This window comes from Montipora foliosa, chromosome 11, assembly GCF_036669935.1.
Source record: "Montipora foliosa isolate CH-2021 chromosome 11, ASM3666993v2, whole genome shotgun sequence".
Classification (NCBI taxonomy): Eukaryota; Metazoa; Cnidaria; class Anthozoa; order Scleractinia; family Acroporidae; genus Montipora; species Montipora foliosa.
In genome coordinates, this window is record NC_090879.1 from 25,002,354 (window position 1) to 25,022,353 (window position 20,000).

The 20,000-nt window shown below is 39.9% G+C and overlaps 2 protein-coding genes across 4 annotated transcripts in view; one reads left to right on the plus strand and one right to left on the minus strand.

Annotated features, from left to right (window-relative positions):
• The window catches only part of LOC137976120 (neuronal pentraxin-2-like), a 207,046-nt gene that overhangs the window by 97,030 nt on the left and 90,016 nt on the right, over nucleotides 1-20,000 (plus strand). The window lies entirely within an intron of this gene.
• Nucleotides 8,494-20,000, minus strand: part of LOC137976122 (ribonuclease H1-like) — a 19,665-nt gene continuing 8,158 nt past the window's right edge. Inside the window, exons 1-7 of one of the 3 annotated variants that reach the window (XM_068823404.1) lie at nucleotides 19,295-19,446; nucleotides 14,337-14,469; nucleotides 13,405-13,676; nucleotides 13,145-13,199; nucleotides 11,995-12,079; nucleotides 10,253-10,377; nucleotides 8,494-9,986 (exon numbers count right to left, since the gene is read on the minus strand). In XM_068823404.1, coding sequence (XP_068679505.1) covers nucleotides 9,909-9,986; nucleotides 10,253-10,377; nucleotides 11,995-12,079; nucleotides 13,145-13,199; nucleotides 13,405-13,676; nucleotides 14,337-14,469; nucleotides 19,295-19,398 — 852 coding nt within the window. In that variant the 5' untranslated portion in view covers nucleotides 19,399-19,446 and the 3' untranslated portion in view covers nucleotides 8,494-9,908. Of the gene's footprint in view, nucleotides 9,987-10,252; nucleotides 10,378-11,994; nucleotides 12,080-13,144; nucleotides 13,200-13,404; nucleotides 13,677-14,336; nucleotides 14,470-19,294; nucleotides 19,447-20,000 lie in introns of those variants that run through there. The other 2 variants (XM_068823405.1, XM_068823406.1) reach the window with 2 other exon arrangements.

Here is a 20,000-nt window from a genome sequence, read left to right on the forward strand (position 1 = left end):
GCGGGTCAGATGGCCAGTGACATCGAACGAAGGAGGTGTTTCGTGAAATTAAACAATCATCAGTACCGTTGTTTGATAGCTGAACTGTGTATTAATTAACAATTATTCGCCGAAGGCGAAGTGATTATCGGTGAATGTTCACCGATAATCACTGAGCCTGAGGCGAATAATTGTTTTAGTATAAACACACAGGCGATTATTTCAAAAAAGAGAAAAAAAAAATCAACGCGAAATCATCCGTCTTCCCTTACAGTGGCAAAACGACTACTGGCAGCCATTTTGTCCGTCGAGGTGATTATCGGCTGATAATCCGAGATAGCGAGGCAATGAGAGCGCGCGATTTTGTATAGTCACCTGTGTGTTTATACTAAAAAAAATAAAGACTGACGAGGTAAGACTTTCCGAACGTTTTTGAACCTGTAATAATCATTCTAAGAAGACTCCCGTATGAATAACAAATATAGGTCGGTGTGTGGGTCCAGTACCAGAATAGCCACTTTGCAAAAATAAAGAAAGAAAAATAAATAACATTTGAAAAATTGTTTATACCAGTTGTCTGGATAGACCACTCATGCCGACGAAATCTCAGCCGTTACGCTCCGCAATCAGACTAAGGCTCAGGTGTTGCCTTTTTCTTCGCTGTTGACAGGAGTGCTTCGAAGAAGACCGCTATAACTATTCAGTTTTAAATGCGTTTTCAATAGACTTTCTTGGTGTGAAATACATCAAATTTTAGTGGAATTTATAAAGTTCAAAGCCGGCTAAAATCCCATACATTTATTTAGTTGTGGTCGCCCTTTTTCCCAGCCAAAAATACATGTCTTTGCAAACTTCCGTGAAAAGATCTACTAAACTGATCGCAATATTTACGACGATAACAACGCCGAGGAAAGCGACAGAAACGGTGCGGGGGAAATCTATGTTGTTACGTATGCAATTTAAGTGGAAAACCATAAGAGTAAAAGAAGAACAAGAATTCTCATGATCTTCTTTGATAGTAGATTTGAAATTAACTCTATTGAGGATTTAAGTGCCACTTAAAAGTTTGAGTGTGAAAGGATTAGGCCACGGCAGATGTACAGAGTTGACTCTCCTTTGTATCTAGTATTGGTTCTTTATTGAATTAAAAGCATACCAGCAACTCAATTAAGAAAACTTTATTGCAAAAGACAATCATGCTAAAGTGAAATACAAGTTCATACTCTGTCGTAATTCAGTTAACAAAGCAAAGGAACTTCAAAGTGCTTCGAACATTAGAACGATGCAAGTGAGCTGAAACGCTGTCATGTTTAGGAGTTTTAGTTTGGTCAGTTTTCAGAAAAAAAGTCTCCGGCGGAGTTTGTCTTGATGGTCAAAGATCGCTAAGAACGTAATTCCAGTTTGGATCCATTTGCCTCAGTTTGGACGAACGAGAAGAGGCTAAGACAAAAAGGTAAATCGAGTCAGATTGTGTTCTGTTTCTGGGTGACTGAAGCTGTTCCTTAACGAAACGGGCCTGTTACACCGGGATAAAAACTTTAGAAAATCTCTCCAGGCGTTCATGTTAATTTCAGTGACGTTCTCTTCACTTTTAGTTTCCCTGGTACCGGTGATATTAATTTCAATTTATTCATGTAAACGATAGTGGAGTAGCCTGATCGATGAATATTTTTTTCCTTTCATAAAACCGGCTCAATCTTAAATCTGATTGAAAATATTTCTGCCATATATCGGCCTTAATTTCTTTATTTTTGTTTTTTGAAAAACGCTTTGGTTGAAAATTCCTTTTCATAACTCGACCTTGACATCTAGAATTAAGTTTTACGATAAATATGTTTCCTCTGACAAACCTCTTGTGTTTTTATGTCACAGCTAGAAGGATCCTTGAGGGTATCTAAGAATAATTCCTATGTTATCGATTTCCATGATTCTTGTATATTCAAGAGCATATCATTGCATGAAATTTCGGTGCATTGATCGTTATTGCCAAACTTTTTTTTAATACAGTTTTTTCTTTGCGTGTTTAAAAAAAACACGTTATTTTGGGTAGCTTCGAAACTTTGTGAAGTAAACAGTTTATTTAACGACTGTAGCACGTAATGGTATACAACGCTAATAAACTTGCGGCCCAAATTCAGACGGGGCCACAACACTCGGGGCTGGGAATTCGGGCCGGGAACTCCTGAGTCCCCCGTGCCCTTCTCAGTGTGTGAGATCTGTAACGTCCCACAGAGTCAACGGGGGTCGTGAGACGGGGTCTCACATTAGCACCTGCTCACTATTGCCTTATAGTCAAGAATATTGAACACTGTCAGAAGTCCGGAATATAGACGTCTGACTCAGTGATCGTAATACGGGGGTTGTTGACAACCGTTCGATCAACTACCCTGGTCGGCAGAGATTTCAAGTGTTGTGTCTGATGAGGAAATATCAGTTATGAAAATGATCACTTCTTTCACCACCCGCTTGTTTTGTTTTGCCATATTTGAATTTTGTCGACTAAGTATGGAATAAATGTTATAGCTCGAGTGATATCACAAATGTCGAAGCTGCTTTAACAGTAAATCATCTTTGACAAACTGAAAAAAGTGTAAGTGGGTTCATTTCCCACCCTGGTCAGAGTTTTTCTCTGTCCTTGTGTGGGCCCATTTCCATCAGTAGGGCTAACGCTCACATGGCTCATATGGGATTGAAATCTAGCACTTCACATTACACTCTATTCAGTTAACTCTGTTTGAAATATAAGTGCTACACGGCCAACGTTTGTATAAACGTAAGCTTTCCTCGTACTTGAAAAAAGTGTAGCCTGCACGATAATGAAAAAATGAATTAGAATTTTCCTGAGAGAGCATGATCGGCTATCGTCAGTCAAAAAACCGAAAAAGAAAATTAAAATTTGCAGCTTTTATCTCACGTTTTCTATACAACGTGAAATTCGGTCATTTTACGTCTACCCAGGGGGGCAGTGCCTAAAAGTTTTCCCGTTCAACACGAAAATGGTTTGTTCAGAAAAGTGCCTGGCGTGGCCACCAAAGTCGGGCGGCGATATGAGTCTCGGGTGAGTCTCGATCGCCATATGGGCCGGCTGTCAACATGTCAGCCGATAGAGTCGACCGACAGATGCCGACGGCTTCAACATCCGTCCGATTTTGTTGAACGGCGATGTTGAGATTCATTGCTCCCCCTCCACCCCCCCCCCCCCCTTCCCCCTTCAACCCAGTTGAAACATGTTGAAACGAAGTTGAAACGAAGTTGAATCGATGTCAAGATCGAATGAGTTTAAAAGCTTTGCTTCAACAACCATTCAACATTTCTTTTGTTTCCGCGAATGTTGAATGAAGTGGAAGCAGTTTGCAGCCGCCTTTCAACATTGTTGGGTATGCGCCTGCGCACTAATCGTTCTCTCAACGACGTATTCATGTTCGTATCCACAGTTACAACCGCGGTTGCAGCCTGGGACTAAATACAAGGCCGGTTTGCCAGGTTGCTGACCAGCGGTTTTCGTCAAAACAATGGTTTGCTGGAGGTGCTCAGTCTCGCTGGCTCAGAAAACCTGGTTGTGGTCATTGTTATTTAAGGATTTTCGGTTTGCCCACTCCAGCAGTCAACATCGTTTAACGTCATTAAGTAATGATCCGTGTAAGGTGGATAGCAATTTCCTTTGTTATGCGGCAACGGGGCTTTCCCCACATAGGAATGTTATCATTTTTACACAGAGAATGCATAAACCTACAGGAAAGCCGTTAACGCAATAAAATTCATTTACAGCCCACTTTGAAAGGGTGTTTTTTTGTGTTAAAAGATTTTGACCAATCACAAGAGTTGAAAACAAAAGCTAAGAAACGTTTACAATTTTACATGTTCCCCACATACGATTTCTGTGGAATTCATTTAAACTGAGACCAGATGAAAGATGGAAGATGGTTGGAAAGTAAGGATGAATATAATACTGCTTTATGACGTTTTGTTAACCATTTGCTGTGTAAGCCAATCAGAAGTAAGTACAGACAATAGAAAAGTCATCACCTTTTTGCATACCAATTGAATTCCAACATGTTCGTTGCCGTTGTTGCTATCGTTCTTATCTGGACCGTTTCTTAATCAAAATGTGAGACTCAGATTTACAGAGATTAGTATGTCATGGGAAGGTTAGAGTTTGGATTGGAGTGGTTTTGGCCTTTATTTGTGAGGATTTCTTATGCCTCCCTGCCTCACTTCAGAACTTTCAATCTAAAATGTATGCCTTATACCTTTTTTTGATGCCAGGCAGCAGTTTATAATTATATTGCATTCACTAGGCTGACCAGTCTATGGGAAAAGAGACCCGCCATGGGTCAAAACTCATTAGGGAGCTTAAGATTTTACGACGGTGGCGGCAACAACAATGGCGCAAAACAATGATATCATTGTTTAAAATAGCATAAATAATTGTGCTGCACCTGCAACACGGATTTTAGCACGGATTCTTGGGGTACTCTGCATGAGGACGACGTGAAATTACCAAATTTGAGGTTTTGACAACAACGCGAGCATGCAACAGAGAATCTTTCATTCTCTATTTTGAATTTGTAACTGCTCGTATCAATTTATTTTTATGATACTTCGCCCAAACTGTAAGAAGTGAACGAGATAGAATAACCGCGATGATAAGGCAAAGTGATACTTTGAGGTGACGTTTTCGTCAACGTCGCCGTCGTAGATCTTAAGGTCCCTACTGTGTTGAGCATGCGCGGCGGTTGCTCGGCGACCCCATTCTTCGTGTGATATTTTGTGTTGGCTCACTTAACAACAGCGCGGGAATAAAATTACTGTAAAGGAATGGGTGGGACACAGCGGACTCAAGCCACGGTCAGCAAACATATCATGGGGAATGCAGTTTGAAGAGTGCCATCCAAGGTTATGGACGGCCGTTGGATCGAAGCAAGTTTCAACCCATGGCATACAATTGTACAAATTGTACATACATACATAATTGACCGCTCCCCATAGGGGCTTTTCAGGGCCAACGAAAGACAATCAATGAAACGACAGAACACAACAACAACTGTTAAGAATCCCAACTGGCCGGAGGCAAACCAGTTGGCTATTTACAAGTGCAGCTTGGAAGTTGAACCAGGGACTACCAGGAACAAATTCAATGAGTGGTCTTGAACCTGGGATCTCCGGATCTCAAGGCAAGCGCCCTAACCACTGGGCCACACTGCCTCGAGGCAGCACTCATTAGATCAGCGAACGCAATAAGAAAAGAGACCTTTGCTAGCAAGGAAATTACACCAAAGATCTCTGGCATGGGTTTTCAAATTTCTCTGAGAACGTACAAGACTCTGCATTATCTTGAGTGTGAGATTTACGTGTATGTGAACTGCATCAGGATGGATGTCTTTAATCCACCCTGCAGCCATTATGGGTATTATAGTCACTGTGGACGACACAATTACTGATGTCAATTTGGCGTCCTGATTAGTTGCTTTGTACAATTTGTTCAATACAATTGTACATTTACATACTATTCACAAACCACGGTCTAATTTTCTTTTGCTTATCGGCACGTTCTCCGTATTTTTAATCAACAAAGACAAAGTAGCATGTAAAGAGTAACTTGTTTTCTTTCCGTGCAGTTATTTTCTTCATCGGCGGGCTCTCTGACTTCAACGAGCCGGTGAAATGAAATTACTTCATTCCCTCCGGACAAACAGCCCATTATTTTATAAAGCTAAGTGATCGATTCAGAGACCTTAAGAATGATCATAAAATACATCACAACGGAGGCTTTAATTTCTGTAATAAAACAACTCTTTTCGACCGAACATGCAACTCAGACAAGATGTCGACAGCATGCGCAATTATTACCGTCTACAGTCAACCTATACGACAAAAGCGAGGGAAGCAATCACCCAAGTCTACCTTAAAGAAATTCCTTAGTCATATTCTTACCTTTTCAGCAGTTTAAATCGCTTAGATGTAAATGCCGATGACCAGAAAATCAGAAAAAATTAAACAACGCGCTATCTTGTCGCCTTCTGAATAAACTCCTGACCTCACAGCTTGGGTCCAGGTTCTTTGCGGTTGACGTCCAGTGACTGAGAACTAGTTCTCAGTTTCTTGGCGGGTAAAGTGGAAACTATAAGTTAAAATTTTTTTTTCCCATTTCTTGAGTTTTAAGAGGAATAGAATAGCACTTGTTGATAAATAATTATTTTTAGTTTCCATGCGGTTCATAACAGTTTAAGTCCTGAATTGGAATAATTGTATCATGGACAATGATATTGGGATTCGGGTCTGGAGCCATGGAACTAGGCCAAGGCATTTCATTTACTTTTTGTTACATTGTTGTCATTTTTGACGACAAAAACAGATTATTTTATCCTCACTTGTTTGTAATCCATCATTTGAACATTGATCATTATAATCTGTCTTGTGATACTGGTTATAAACCAGCTTCAGCTAGGAAAGGAGGCAGTGTGGTTAGGGCGCTAGCCTTGAGATGCAGAGGTCCCGGGTTCAAGACCTGCTCTGACCACTCGTTGAATTTGATCCTGGTTGTCCCTGGTTCAACTTCCCAGCTGCACTTGTAAATAGCCAACTGGTTTGCCTCCGGCCGGTTGGGATTCTTAACAATTGTTGTTGTTGTTTTGGGCCCGGTTGTTCAAACGCCGATTAACGCTAATCCCAGATTATAAATTGACCAAGGAGTTTATTTCTCTACCCCCAAATGCTGTTCAATGCTGATATTAGGCAAAACTTTACATTAGGAGAAGTCAATCTTGAAAAACAAAAATAAGCAAAAGAAACTTTCACCAAAAAGTTGAAAACATGAAACAAAAGTTTACGCTAATCCTGGATTAAGTTAATCGGCTTTCGAACAAGCGGGCCCTGTTCTGTTGTTTCGTTGTCTTTCATTGGCCCTGAAAAGCCCCTATGGGGAGCGGTCAATTAAGTATGTATTGTATTGTATGCATGCGGTCTTACATTAGGGTTTATTAATTTTTTTGTTAACCCATTCACACCTAATTTATAAAGTTGCTCCATTGATGAGTAAAATCTTCTGGTCTTAGACATAGTAAGTCCCAATCCCAGGAGGGAATGAATTAAAAGGGACAGAGTTTTTGGTTCAGTGTGGAAATGAGTTCAGCATCAAAAATACTGCCCTCAAATCCAGTAATAAATGTTATATTTCGTTCAAAATATTTCCCCGTTTCTGATTGGTTAAAACCACACACATAATTTACCATAACCAGCTGCTGTTCACCAAATTTGGAAAGAAACTGTCATATTGAATCAATGACGTCAAAAGTGCAGCCCGCTGCAAATTATTGAACCGTTGACCGAAAAAAGCTAGGGACGAGATTGTGTTATTTTTGTTGGGCAGAAAAATGGCTGCGAGTAGGTTTCGAAGTTTGAGCGAAGAAAATATTTTGAATGAACAATAAAGCAATTATTGAATTCGGCTTTCGTAGAATAATTATGAAGAATTCTGCAGATCTCGGAGGATGTTATCCACTTGGCCTTGGCCTAGTTCCATGGCTCCAAACCCGAATCCCAATATCATTGTCCAGGATGTTAACAGGATGTCCAGGATGTTGGGTGTCAGGGTGGCCACTGTGAGCCGGGGTTCAACTCTGGCCTCGGTTAGCATGTGGGCTGAGTTTCAGTCGATCTCAACCTGACTCAAGGGTTTTTCTCCGGGTACTCCGGTTTTCTTTCCTCATCAAAATCGACTCACAGCTAATTAACATCTAGCTGTGGTGCTGTGCTCCGACATTAAACATGGACTGTATAGCGGCAGCCAGAGGCGCCTTTGTAATTGCTTTCAGCCCGATATCGTGAGCTCTGCCAATTATTATTATTATAACAATATTATTATTCCAATTCAGGACTGTTATGAACAGCATGGCAACTAAAAATAATTACTTATCAAGAGGTGCTCACATCTTCCTCGCAAACTCAAGAAAAGGGAAAATATTAAATTTTGTAACTTTAAGTCATCGTTGCTTAAGCTTCCTACACTCCTGGAAATGGATCCACTCAAAGGCATGAAGACCCCTGACTCTTTATAACCCAAACTCCAGCTCCAACTACAAAGCACTCAATGAAGCAGGGGATGGCATGGAAGCAAGCAAGCCCATAAATTACATGTATCCCATTGACTCCTGAAATACCCCAACTACCATCCCCCCCCCAACCCTCCCCCCTTCCCTCCAATTGACAAGTAAAATCTATCAAGTTTCACTCATAGGAGTAAATGGAATTATTAAAGGGGACATGTTTTATAGTGGATATAGAGGTTAACCGATTGACTCTTGAACTGCTCCCCCATTGATGAGTAAAATCATCTTGCTTTGGAGTATTAGTCCAATCTAGTCTGGGCGGGATGACAAAATGACGAGGTGGGGAGTAGGAAGAGGGGAGTTTTTTTTCCTGCAAGCAGGCTAGTCCCAATCCTACAGTTGGGAGTCGATGGGATAAGAGAGCGACACACAAATGGGGCTACATGAATTCACTCTTATCTTCAAAGCACTTCTGAAAACACTTTTTTATTGCTGGATTTCACATTTTCCATTATAAACAAAACTATGATGTACATCCACAGAACTTGTCTTAAATCAATCCCCATTTTGAAAAGTACTTAACGACTAATAGTCAACTTCTGGTTTAGAGACCAAAACCTGTGATTCGGTTCAATTAATAAAAAAAAATATAATTATTTTGCTTTTTCAAGGTGAAGAATGCCAGCAGCGCAGGCAAATTGAATACTTGGAAAGCAAGGTGACATAAGCAGGGTTTTCATTAATTTTTCAAGTAGAAGGGTACCCAATGTTGAGTATCCAAGCCCTAGTTGTGGATAACGCTATCCACTGGATAAATCACCATCCATTGGATAGCGCAATTGCTTTCGCTATTACCTATCCACTGGATAGTGATTTACCCGGTGGGTAGCACTATCCATCGTTTGAACAACTGGGGCCAGGACAATAGGAAAACACAATAATACTGGCCCTGCTTGGCTGCAGGTAAAGAACTCAACGATTTGCTCACAAAAACTTTTACAGTATTTTAAGGGAGTTAATGCTGTCTAAAATTGTGAAGAGGTCTAACTTTGAAAGACAAATAATTAATTAATATTTTTTTGCCACACAGATGTTTCCTTTGGGAATAACTTAAGTATAATAATTATAAAACCTGCATGCACAATCTCAGACACAATAATAATTATTATTAGTTGAAAACATTTGAGTTTCTCATATAATTAATAATAATAATAATAATAATAATAATAATAATAATAATAATAATAATAATAATAATAATAATAATAATAATAATGTGTCATCGGGGCACTTGGAGTAGTCAAGAAAGGCAGCGAAAAACACATTGACAAGATACCAGGAAAAATTAATATCACAGAACTTCAAAAGATCACCCTCCTAGCTAGGATCAAGTCACATCCTCCGAAAAGTTCTATCGATCGAATGAAGACCATGACTACCCATTAGAGCCCCAGAACCTGGATTGGATCCGGCACTAATGGTGAACATGACAGAAGAATCAAGAAGAATCAGAGATAATAATAATAATAATAATAATAATAATAATAATAATAATATGCCATTTTATTGTTTAAGTGAATAATATAAAATTATCATTTTTATCTTTCTTTGTACAATTTATGATTTGAAAAAATATTCTGCATATTGTATAATCAATCTCAGTGTTAGAGATCCATTAAACAGAGAAGAAGAAGACGAATTTGGCATGAGCAAATTCAGTCATACAGTAACCCTATGAGTGCACTTGAATTTGCTCATGAAGAATTCTCTCCACAGAAATGTTCACCAAATGTTGCAGAGAAATATTCTTCTTCTTACCTATGGGACATTTAAATAAATACATGTATAAATAACACTTTTAAGGAAAATACATGTATATCCTTATTTCAATGACCCTGATCGCGCTAGGCTGTCTGCAGCTTCGTTGCCTGGTATGCCTCGATGTCCAGGGACATGTGTCTGTAAATGAAAAAAAAAAAAAGATCTTCAAATGTCACCATGGAATGGTTCATGAACATTTAACCCATTGGCACATCAAATGCCCTAGGACATCCCCAGTTGACGAGTAAAATTGTCTGGCGTTTGACTGAGTAAAATCTGTTACAGTAAGTCTGAGTCCCAGAGTTCAATGGGTTAAACAAATGGGATGCTCTTAATAGGTTAATGACGTGGAAAATGGTAAAGTGAAGATTGGAAGCACAAATATCTGTCAATCAAGAGCTCACCCATTTGACATCAATTTCATCACACAGTTTTGTCAGTGTCTGAAATTCAGTCTTGTTCTTGACTTCTGTTCCGTTTATTGTTTTCCATCCATTTTTCTTCCATCTCAGACACCAATCTGTAGCTCCTGATTCCAAAAAAAGGGGAATGAATATTAATCAACACATGAGACTTAATAGATTTTACTCTGCTTAATGCCAGACAATTTTGCTCTTCGATGGAAGGCGGTTCAGGAATCAATGGGTTACAATAAGTAATGTTCACAAAACAAGCAGCAGTGTTTTTTGGGGTTTAAAAAGACGTGGTGTACATGTATCAGTGTTTAAATTCTTGGGTTGCACGTCAGCTGATGCAAGTGAAAACATAAATCGATTACCATTTGAGAAATTGAGCCAAGAAATGGAAATGTTATAGAAGAGGAATAAATAAACAATGGGTCCAAGTCTCAGGGCTGTGCGATATTCCGTACTTGAGTTATTCAGCAAAATATACATGTATTACTCAAATTTGTAGAGTTTAGTATGGAGGCGCCATGTTGGTGTACTGCTGAAGTACACCAACATGGCGGCCGGAAACCTGTAGAAACATCTTGAACTTAGTTTGGCTGTCTTTAGCACTGTCTGCTGTATAATGAGCTAGCAAACATTCGTATAGACACGTCTCGTAGTATATTGGCTGTTTAGGACACAAAAGCACAAGGGAAATAGAGGTTTTTTTTGGAACTGGCATGTTTTTGGAAGCCGTCAACATGTCACGCACTGTGAAAAACTCTGAAATTCAAACTGCTCTACTTTCAAAACGAAGCATGGTACCGAGCTGAAAACATGCAAACAGCTATATTTTTAAAACCTCTTGTAGCTGATTAAGATAAAAACTCAAAAGGCTCTTTAGTTTTGTATTTAATTTTTTTGTGACGTCACATGCAACCCAAGAATTAGACGTGATAAAACATGTGCTGTGAGTTTTTTTAATTACCTGAAAAACATTCCACAAAAAGCGTGTCCCTTCAAGATTGTCCGAACAAATATCCAAATTGTGAGTCAGGGGAGAACATTAGCTTAGAAGATAAACAAGCTATGGCATGTGCAGTAAGACTTTATATCTGATAAAACACCACATACTAATTAGGTTTTTAATCAATTAAAGCATAAACTGAACTTGATGTTTTATTAACCATTCTGATTTGGTCAATGGGCTTATGAATTACTAATGTATTTTGAAAAGAACCATAACTTTCAAATTTCTACCAATTAGAGGTTAATATCTTTGTGCACCAGGGCCTGGTTGTTCGAATGCTGATTAACTTAATCCAGGATTAGCATAAACTCTTGTTTCATGTTTTCAACTTTTTGGTGAAAGTTTCTTTTGCTTAATTACTTTTGTTTTTCAAGATTGTCCTCTTCTAATGTTAAGTTTGCCAAATGTCAGCATTGAACAGCATTTGGGAGTAGAGAAATAAACTCCTTGGCTAATTTTTAATCCGGGATTAGCATTAATAGGCTGTTGAACAACCAGACACGGAGATAAATAAAAATAGAGAGCTTTAGCAATGGCAAAGGATGCAACAGCAACACTTCCAAGCGCAATATCAAGGATTAATATTGCAAAGTTTGGAAAGATGTCCTGCATGAGGGGCATCTACATGTACACTACTGCGTACCAATAGTTAGTCTGAGTAGCTATAAATCAGTTTGTCAAATTAGTTAATTTTGTCAAATATAAAGTAGTTGTTGTTTATTTATACCATTTATAGTGTACTTGCTGTCGGTCCTGATTTCCAGTGTTTTATGTCCCAATGCCTTAGCAGTTTCAAGTGCCTTAACAGCAGCCTATGAATTAAATGAAGAAATTAGTAATACCGGTACATGATATACATGTAATATTAATTAAGACAACCACATAGCCAATTGAGCAGTTTCCATTGAATACCATACAACCTGCATAAATCCAAAGGTCATACTTTACTCAACAAAAACTCTTGCTGAATCTTTGAATATTCTTTGAAGATGAGATTCTGCAGAATTCTCAACTGGTCACCAAACTGCGCTTTAGACTTTATCGGTTAAACTCTTAATTAAAGGGGCTAGGTCACACAATTTTAGGCAATTTGAGCACTGATCGAATGGTCATAGAATTGCCTAAATATCAAAATAACTGTTCAAAACTATAGAAGAACTCTAACAAAACACAGGGAAGCCAAGAAGGGACATGGATGGACAAAACTGGAGAGGATTGAAATGGATTGAATTTGGGTAAATTTGAAAAACGTCGGCCCATCTTTTTTCAAATTTATATCAGTCTATATCAAAATGTCATTTACACAGCTGGAAAATCATTCTCAGTTGTTATGAGGCCATGATTTTGCAAATGAAAGACTCGATCTTGCTCTGCCAATTTGATGTTTAGAGCTCATAATTAACAAAATCAAACAAAATTAATACCTAAAATAGCGTGACCTAGCCCCTTTAAGCTAAGCTATAAGGTGATGAGATTATAGAGATTAACAGGAATGTGTGGAGAAATCAGCCAAGAGGTGGATGGTGCATTACTCATGATTTTTCTTGTGTTTATTCTACAAAGATTGACCAATCAACATGTTTGGTTTTTGCAACTTAACAAACTGGACATTCTACTTTTCAAATTGATTGATGAAAGACAAAAAGGCAGTTTGATGGTTAGCCTTAAAGGTGACAATCCACAGAATTGGTGGAAGAAGGGCTGGCGTAGTGGTGAGAGCACTCATCCTCCCACCTATGTGTCCAAGGTTTGATTCCCAGACTCAGCGTCATAATTTATGTGGGTTGAGTTTGCTGGTTTTCTTCATTACATGTATATGCAACTAAAAATAAGGCACTGCTTTAGATGCAAGAAACTGTACTGAATGTCATGCTCACCATGATTTCTGCTCTTTGATTGGTTTGCTCTCCTTCCAAACGATCACTGATATTCCTACATGTGGTGAAGAAAGTGATCAAGGATCTTATTGTGAGGTAAAATGAGGAACACCACTGTGTGACACTAATAAACTGCAGCACTGTTGCACTGCATCTTGCAAATCACTGTTTGTCAATACCAGATTATTCCCGGGGTTAACAACAATAATATTATTACAGTGCCTATCTCCTTTAGAGCATTTGCAAGGAAGACCACCTACTTTGAATGCTCAGGTCCCCAGTAAACTCCAACGCCTGCCCTGGCGCCACGTCGGCCATTCTTTGTGCAGCAACCATCAGTATAAACTATAGGACGATCAACAATCAGGACACTGTCATCTAGAGATGACAACCAGGAACTACTAGATGCAGCAGAATGACTGGAAGTAGTGGATGAGGAAGATTTATGATGCTTATAGTTTCTCCAAGTCGTTGTATTATTGAATCCATTACTGTCACACATCTCCTGATAAGATCTCTTTTTACTTTGACCCTGTTTAAAATGAAGGAAAGAACAATTAACTATCAAGAACAAAATTAATTAACTCCCATGGTTAAATCTAAACCACGGGGTTGACACTGTTGACAAAGTCTGCAAAATTCCCCATAAAGTAGGGGGGCGGAGGTGGGGGGGAATAGACTTGAAACCCTGGCCATACTTTGGAGCTGAAATTACAATGTACAAAGACAATACTTACTCTTGAAATTTATTTATTTTTTAGGACCCTGGGTGATGGTTCAACTTAGGTTTACATGTAAATCAGTACCCTTTATGGCATTTATTGTGTCATTTTGTCCTAGACAGTGCAGCCCAGTGGTTTGGGCGCTTGCCTTGAGATCCGGAGATCCTGGGGTCAAGACACGTTCTGGAATTTGCTCCAGGTAGTACCTGGTTCAATTTCCTCGCTGCACTTGTGAAATAGCCAACTGGTTTGCCTCCGGCCAGTTGGGATTCTTAAATAATGACACTTCTTCTTCTTTTCTTCTTCATCAGCGTCACCTCCAGCATGGATAACCAATGAGCCAACTGGTCTTGTCAACCATGACACCAGTCAACTAGAACACACGATCCAAAGTCGACACTTGTTGATGAAGGCCTTGTACTAATGATTCAGTTCGTATTAGTTACCCGTTTCTTTTCAGCGATACTCACATTTGATATTGGTGCTGTAGAGGAATCAGCATTGCAGTCACTACCACAAACAAAATTTTCAGCTTCCTCATTTGTGGAAAACTTCTTGAAACGAGCTCCAGGAAAGCCTTTGACATATTTCTCACACTCTCTCCTGGAAAAGCAATAAATAAATAGCCTACATTTATGACTGTAAGTGCCAACTGTTTGCAAGAATTGCGAGAATATGGGACTGCTTTTGTATGTAGAAAGTCTTTCCTTTCTGCAACTAACTCTGCAGCCACATTTTGTAGTTGATGCACTTATTGTGTTATTTTGTCAGTACCCTTTAAAAATGAAATCTAAAAAGTTGACACAAAGTAACACAACAAATTTTCTTGGCGTCTTTAACCCGATGAATCATGGCAGTGAGACTTAACAGATTTGACTCTGTCTAATGCCAGACGATTTTACTCATCAAGTGGGGGTATCCCAGTGTGCACTGGAAGTCAATGGATCAAAGAAAATATTTGAATATTTGTTGTACTCACCAAATACTCTACCGGTGGATAAAAAATGGAACAATACTATAATAAATAGTTTTTATTATTCCACTATTACGCCATTTTACCAATGATATTTGGTCAAGAGAACCCGCAAAATATGAGTTGGTAATGCTCTGCTACAGTAGTGTCCCAGTTGGACTGGTTTAGAACAGGGCAAATACAGACAGAATGAGAGTTTTTCAATGAAAGAAATTTTTTTCAACAAGATGCAAAGCTCATCACTTGTTCAATCAAATAAAGTTCTTTGGCTGTTTTTTTGTGCCCTGAAGGACAGATGATGCATTTTTTAAAAAACACCCTTACCATGTAAAATTGAAGCAAAATAACACCTTTTTTGTAGTGGAATAATAAATTTGATGGTTTAACATATAATACTCACGGATATTTTGCTCATTTCTTGTATTATTTCTTGCCCCTGTGGGGCTCGGAAAAATACTACACAACTCGCAAAACATCCCACCGTCGAATAAGATGTACCGGTATATATATTCCAGAGAATTGACATTGTTAGTTAAGTTCTTATAAACCAAGCGGGAGGTCTGTTGGGAAGGATCTTGACCAAGGTTGCCTTTACAGACCAAACACAGTGCAATGAGGTCTATACCAGCCACGTACCAGCAACCTTACTCCAGATTCTCCCCAAAACACCAACCTAGCTAGATGTTTATTATAAAACCAACAAGAAATCAAAACTGAAAAGACAAAATTGGCCTAGAAGCCAGTCTAATGTAGAATTAATAATAATTGACAATTTTAATAGCCAATAAAATTCTTTAAGTTAGTACGTTGCTCCAAGTCCTTTTTCGATCTTCCATAAATACTACAAATTCTGTTCAATCCCGATCCTAGCGAGTTAGGACAACGTGCGAGCCATGGCTGCGAGTCATACGAGCCATGAATGCGAGCGAACATGGTGAGTCATGCGAGTCAACATGTGAGTCAATGCGCACCATTCGCAAGGTCGTCCGTGATTGGCTGTTCGTGATCCAATGCTTTTGACAAATTGTACTTGTAATTTAACTTTTTTTTTTTTAATAATTGATGAAATTTCTATGAAAAACCTCCTTTGATTTTTTTTGTAATTTTAGTATTTTTAGTAAGCTACCTTCTTTTTTTTATTTTGGAAGTCAAAGGCATGCAATGTTATCAGTTTATATTGAGTGTTGTTATGGTCATGGTCGTCACTTCCGTGAAGATCCTCGAAATTTAGACACTCCGCTGTGGTCGTTGTGATTGTGGTAATGGTCTCGGTGTTGTCAGTGGTCAAAGCGCTCAAGGTGGTCATGGTGGTCAGAGTGGCCACAGTGGTCATGGTGGTTTCAGTGGTCACGGTGGCACAGTGGTCTCGGTGGCACAGTGGTCTCAGTGGTCACGGTGGTCATGGTGGTCTCAGTGGTTATGGTGGTCTCAGTGGTCACGGCAGTCTCAGTGGTCATGGTGGTCTCAGCGGTCTCAGATGTCATGGTGGTCTTAGTGGTCACAGTGGCCATGGTGCTCTCAGTGGTCTTGGTGGTCTCTGTGGTCACGGTGGTCTGACTGGTCTTGGTGGTATCAGTGGTCTCAGTGGTCACGTTGGTCTGAGTGGTCATGGTGGTCTCAGGGGTCACGGTGGTCTCAGTGGTCACGGTGGTCTTAGTGATCATGATGGTCACGGTGGTCTTAGTGGTCATGGTAGCCTCAGTGGTCACGGTTGTCTCAGTGGTCATGGTGGTCACAGTGGTCATGGTGGTCTCAGGGGTCACGGTGGTCTCAGTGGTAACGGTGGTCTCAGTGGTCACGGTGGTCTCAGTGGTAACGGTGGTCACAGTGGTCTCAGGGGTCACGGTGGTCTCAGTGGTAACGGTGGTCTCAGTGGTAACGGTGGTCTCAGGGGTCACGGTGGTCTCAGTGGTAACGGTGGTCTTAGTGGTCACGGTGGTCTCAGAGGTCATGGTGGTCTCAATGGTCATGGTGGTCTTAGTGGTCACAGTGGTCTCAGTGGTCATGGTGGTCTCAGTGGTCACGGTGGTGTCAGTGGTCATGGTGGTCTAAGTGGTCACAGTGGTCTCAGTGGTCTCAGTGGTCACGGTGGTGTCAGTGGTCATGGTGGTCTTAGTGGTCACGGTGGTCTGAGTGGTTACGGTGGTCTGAGTGGTCACGGTGGTCTCAGGAGTCACGATGGTCTCAATGGTCACGCTGGTCTTAGTGGTCATGGTGGTCTCAGTGGACGCGGTGGTCACCGGCAGTGGTTCTATCATGGTCACAATGGATGGTAATTGAGTGATCATGGTGGTGGAAGTGGTAATAGTGGTCTCGATTCACGCTGGTCATGTCACAGTACGAAAAGCGATATCTATAGTGGTCACAGTGGTCCTTGGTGGTCACTGTGGTTACAGTTGTCCTGGTGGTCACAGTGGTCGTTGTGGTCATGTTGGTCACAATGGTCTCAGTGGTCATGGTAGTCTCAGTGGTCACGGTGGTCTCAGTGGACGCGGTGGTCACCGGCAGTGGTTCTATCATGGTCACAATGGATGGTAATCGAGTGATCATGGTGGTGGATGTGGTAATAGTGGTCTTGATTTAAGCTGGTCATGTCACAGTAGGAAAAGCAATAGCTATGGTGGTTACAGTGGTCCTGGTGGTCACAGTATTTGGGATGGTTATGGTTTCAATTTCCTATCATAGGTAACTGTATTATTTCTCATAATGCTATGTGCCGAAGTAATTATCTATTATAATTATTGATCCCCATGAAATCCTATTGTTGTGTGTCTGTGTTGGATCTTCGATTTTAGTCGCACGTATGTGAGATAATTGTGATGCTCATTGCTATAGATCGTTTTCGCGTGACGTCATCATTTTCTAAAATCCAAAACTAAAGAGCCACGAAAGTTTTTATCCTCATCAGGCATAAGAGGCAGTAAATTTGTATCCATTTGCAATTTTAAAGCTCAATACCGTGCTTCGTTTGGAAACCAGAGCATTTTGAATTTCTGAGTTATAGCGGTGCGTGACACGAGGCGACGATCGAGTTTATTGAGAAATATATATTTCTCTCATGGTTTTGAGCCTTTTTAGAATTTAAAGCATTAGGAAAAGTGCTTAGGTAAATAGCTGTCTGTTCAGTACAGATGATCACTCGCCTAGATAGCCAAAGTAAGTAACAGATGTTGACACTATTTTCCGGCCGCCATATTGGTGCACCACAGATGTGCACCAACATGGCGTTTTCATACTGGGCTCTGTAAATTTCTGCGAAACATTTCGACGAATATCTGAAGTTTGGGGAAACGCACAGGCCTAAAACTTGGAGAAGTGTCTTCTTCATTTATCTTCTACAACATGACAAATTCTTGACTTTTTCCACTGGATGGTTTTCGATTTATTTTTTTATTGCGTGACAGTGAAAACGATCTATTGTTCCTTGTTTGTGATGAATATATCTTCGATTTTAATGATGCCGAGGATTGTTATTGTAGCTTGTTGTTATAGTTGTTCAAAACAATTCCAACGATGGAATTAATTCCTGCAAGGTGTGTAACACTGCAAATTTGCATACTTTATAAGCCAGAGAATTCAGTCATTTTACTCAGTGCGAACCTGGGTTTAGAAAGACGATGGATTCGTCGCAAGACGAAGGGTTATTTATTACACAGAGTTCTACGAAAGCAGATATTTCAGCAGAAATCCCTGGGTTTAGAAAGACGATGGATTCGTTGGAAGACGAAGGATTATTTATTACACAGAGCTCTACGAACGCAGATATTTCAGCAGAAATCGAAGGTAACGTCGTGTAACTATCAGTCTCCGTGACTGCATTTATTTTTAAGTTTTAGTTGATCAAAATGGCACTTCGAAACAAAAAATTAAGTTGCAATGAACAAGAATTAAACGCAAACGGTACTGTTGACAATGTTGTAAGCTATCAGTTTTTGCGCACTTTATACATTAAATTTCCTAAAAAAGGCTGCAATATTTTAAATAATTGTAGCCTGCACTGCAATATTTTTAATATTGCAGCCTGCAGACTGCAATATTTTTAATATTGCAGCACGCTTATTTATTTACAGTTGTTTTGCCATATTAAAGACTACAATCGTTGATTTAATGCAGACAGAGAAGAATAGAATTTCATGGGGATTAGTAATTATTTGAAATGGGTGCTTAGACTTAAATGCGAAATTCGCATGGCTCGCACGGCTCGCCACTGGCTCGCAGATTGTCCAGCCGAGATCGTAGCCTTCTCCTTTCAATTAGACCCTTTTGGCCTAAACTGCAGAATTCAGGGCCACGTTCGCAAATTCCCATACAAACCCTTATAATTTTAACTAATCGTGACGCTCAAATTACAGCGTTAGCTTCAAACTTAATGATTTTGTGGGTAAATTGAGGGGTACAAATTGTAGATGCGGAACTTTGCGAGAAGCCAGTGCAAGCGGCGGATTCACTTCCTACCATGTTCGAAATACCCCTATCTTCCTTCCACTTCGTACAGCGTAATAACCTCCTTTCGGTCCCATTGTGAAGGCTTCAACGATCTTCTGTAGTTTAGAAAGCATGACAGACCAAGAAATTTAATTTTAAATGGCGCGAAGACCGACTTAGTAGCCTCCCATCATTTGCAGTCTTTCACGGCATAAGTGGAACGCCTGACGAGTTTCGTAACTTATGACTGAAGGATAAACCTCTCCTCTGCGTCGAGAGAAGAAAGACATTGAAGGTGCTTATGGCTGCTTAAAATTAAAACAAACAGGAATATGGCGGGTAAGGTTAATGCCATTACTTAATGCCTAGAAGAAGAAGAAGAAGAAGAAACCTTTATTGCTCACCAGATGTTGTATTACAATAACATAATCGATACATTTTATATCAACTTTTGAGTAATTTAAAGTATAGTTTATTCGTTATTGGAGCTTATACGAGAGACCGTGAGGTTTTCGAGCTAACCCCTAACTCTGAAAATGTTCTGTTTTAGATAGTCGCCATGTTTGTCTTTCGGCAGAGGACGGTATGGTGGGGAGGACAGTGGCAAAAATATTCAAAATGACAGTAACTTTACAGGTTTTTGGGCGGCCTTAAACCGATACTCCACTACACACTCCTAAGACCTTGAAGCAGTTTTCATGGACATTGAGAGCAATCTCAACAAAATAGGCCTCTG